General features: G+C 71.2%; 1 protein-coding gene across 1 annotated transcript in view; it reads left to right on the forward strand.

The window, feature by feature from the left end:
- The window catches only part of MNEG_7144 (hypothetical protein), a gene marked incomplete at both ends in the record, with an annotated part of 6,496 nt that extends 5,482 nt beyond the window's left edge, over window positions 1–1,014 (forward strand). The window contains 3 exons of the mRNA XM_014044386.1: window positions 62–145; window positions 380–861; window positions 955–1,014. Of these exons, the coding sequence (XP_013899840.1) occupies window positions 62–145; window positions 380–861; window positions 955–1,014 (626 nt within the window). The remainder of the gene's footprint in view (window positions 1–61; window positions 146–379; window positions 862–954) is intronic.
- Between the last annotated feature and the right edge of the window lie 266 nt (window positions 1,015–1,280).

A 1,280-nucleotide genomic window follows, 5' to 3' on the forward strand; every position in this document is an offset into this window, starting at 1 on the left:
CCGCCACTCGCCTGACAGCAGTCCCACCACCCCCGTCGACGCCCCCGCCCCCGCGCGCCAGACTTTGCGCGCCACGCCAAGCAGCCCGGGTCCAACATCCTGGTGGAGCTGTCACCCCTGGTGGCCACGGCCCTCGACATGACGGGTGGGCCTCCTCGTTATTCTCATCGGGAGGGTGGGAAGCGGGGGCCTGTGTGGCGGCAGGGCAGGGGGGGCCTGGTCAAGGGATGCAGGGCCGTCTCGGTGGCGACCTTGACCACAGGGGAAATCAGGGATCCCGGCTTGCGGTCAAAAAGCTTGGTCCCTTTGATTCGTGATCCGCGGCGCTGCTGCTGAAGACCAGCCGCCGCCGCCGCCTCCATCGCCCCCACGCCGCCAGGCGTGTATGTCCACGGCCCAGACACCTGCCCCGTCTGCGCGCCCGCCTTTGAGCGTCGCATGGCGGCCCTCGCCGCCGCGATGGCCGCCGCGCCCGGCGGGCGGCTGCTGCGCCAGAGGCGGCGGCGGAGCGTGGAAGCTGCCGGGCCGCTGTACCTGCAGCAGGGTTACTTTTTGAGGCGCGCCGGGGGCGGCGGGCCCGACTGCTGCAGCGGAGGAGAGAGCATCGGTGTGACGTGCGCGGCGGAGGCGGCTGCAGACGAGGACAGCGGCGCAGGGCGGCGGACACGAGGCGCCGCGGCCGGGGCGCCGCCGGGCGGTGCGGGGCAGCCGCCGCCGCCGCCTCCGCCGCCGCCGCCGCGGTTGCGCCCCAAGGGGCGCGCGACGGCGCCGGTGACGCGGCTGCAGCGCGGCGTGCTGCGCACCAACTGCGTGGACTGCCTGGACCGCACCAACGTGGCGCAGTTTGCCTTTGGGCTGGCGGTGAGTCTGCAACCTCTGCGAATTTGTGTGTCGCCTGACTGTTTTGTGGTGTCACCTTTGGGTGCTGTAGCGCCGGAGGCTTTTGGTTCGTAGTGGGAGGTAAATGCAGCCTTGGCCGCAGTGCGCTCCCCCTCAACTGCAGTTCCCTTCTAGCTTCTGCCGTGCGTGGCCCGTCGAATGGCCCGTGTCAAGACGTGCGCGCCTGTCCCCGCGCAGGCGTTCGGCCGGCAGCTGCACGCGCTGGGCCTGACTGACGGCGACGAGGTGGACGGGGACAGCGCGGCGGCGTTCCACCTGATGGGGCTCTACGAGGAGATGGGCCACACCCTGGCATTGCAGGCGCGGGGGACGTGTGCGGTTTGTGTGTTTGTGCGGGTGGGGGTTGGGGGAGGTGAGTGGGGGTGGAGTGTGTGTGTGTG

The sequence above is a fragment of the Monoraphidium neglectum genome, assembly GCF_000611645.1.
Source record: "Monoraphidium neglectum strain SAG 48.87 unplaced genomic scaffold scaffold01237, whole genome shotgun sequence".
In the NCBI taxonomy this organism is placed as follows: domain Eukaryota; kingdom Viridiplantae; phylum Chlorophyta; class Chlorophyceae; order Sphaeropleales; family Selenastraceae; genus Monoraphidium; species Monoraphidium neglectum.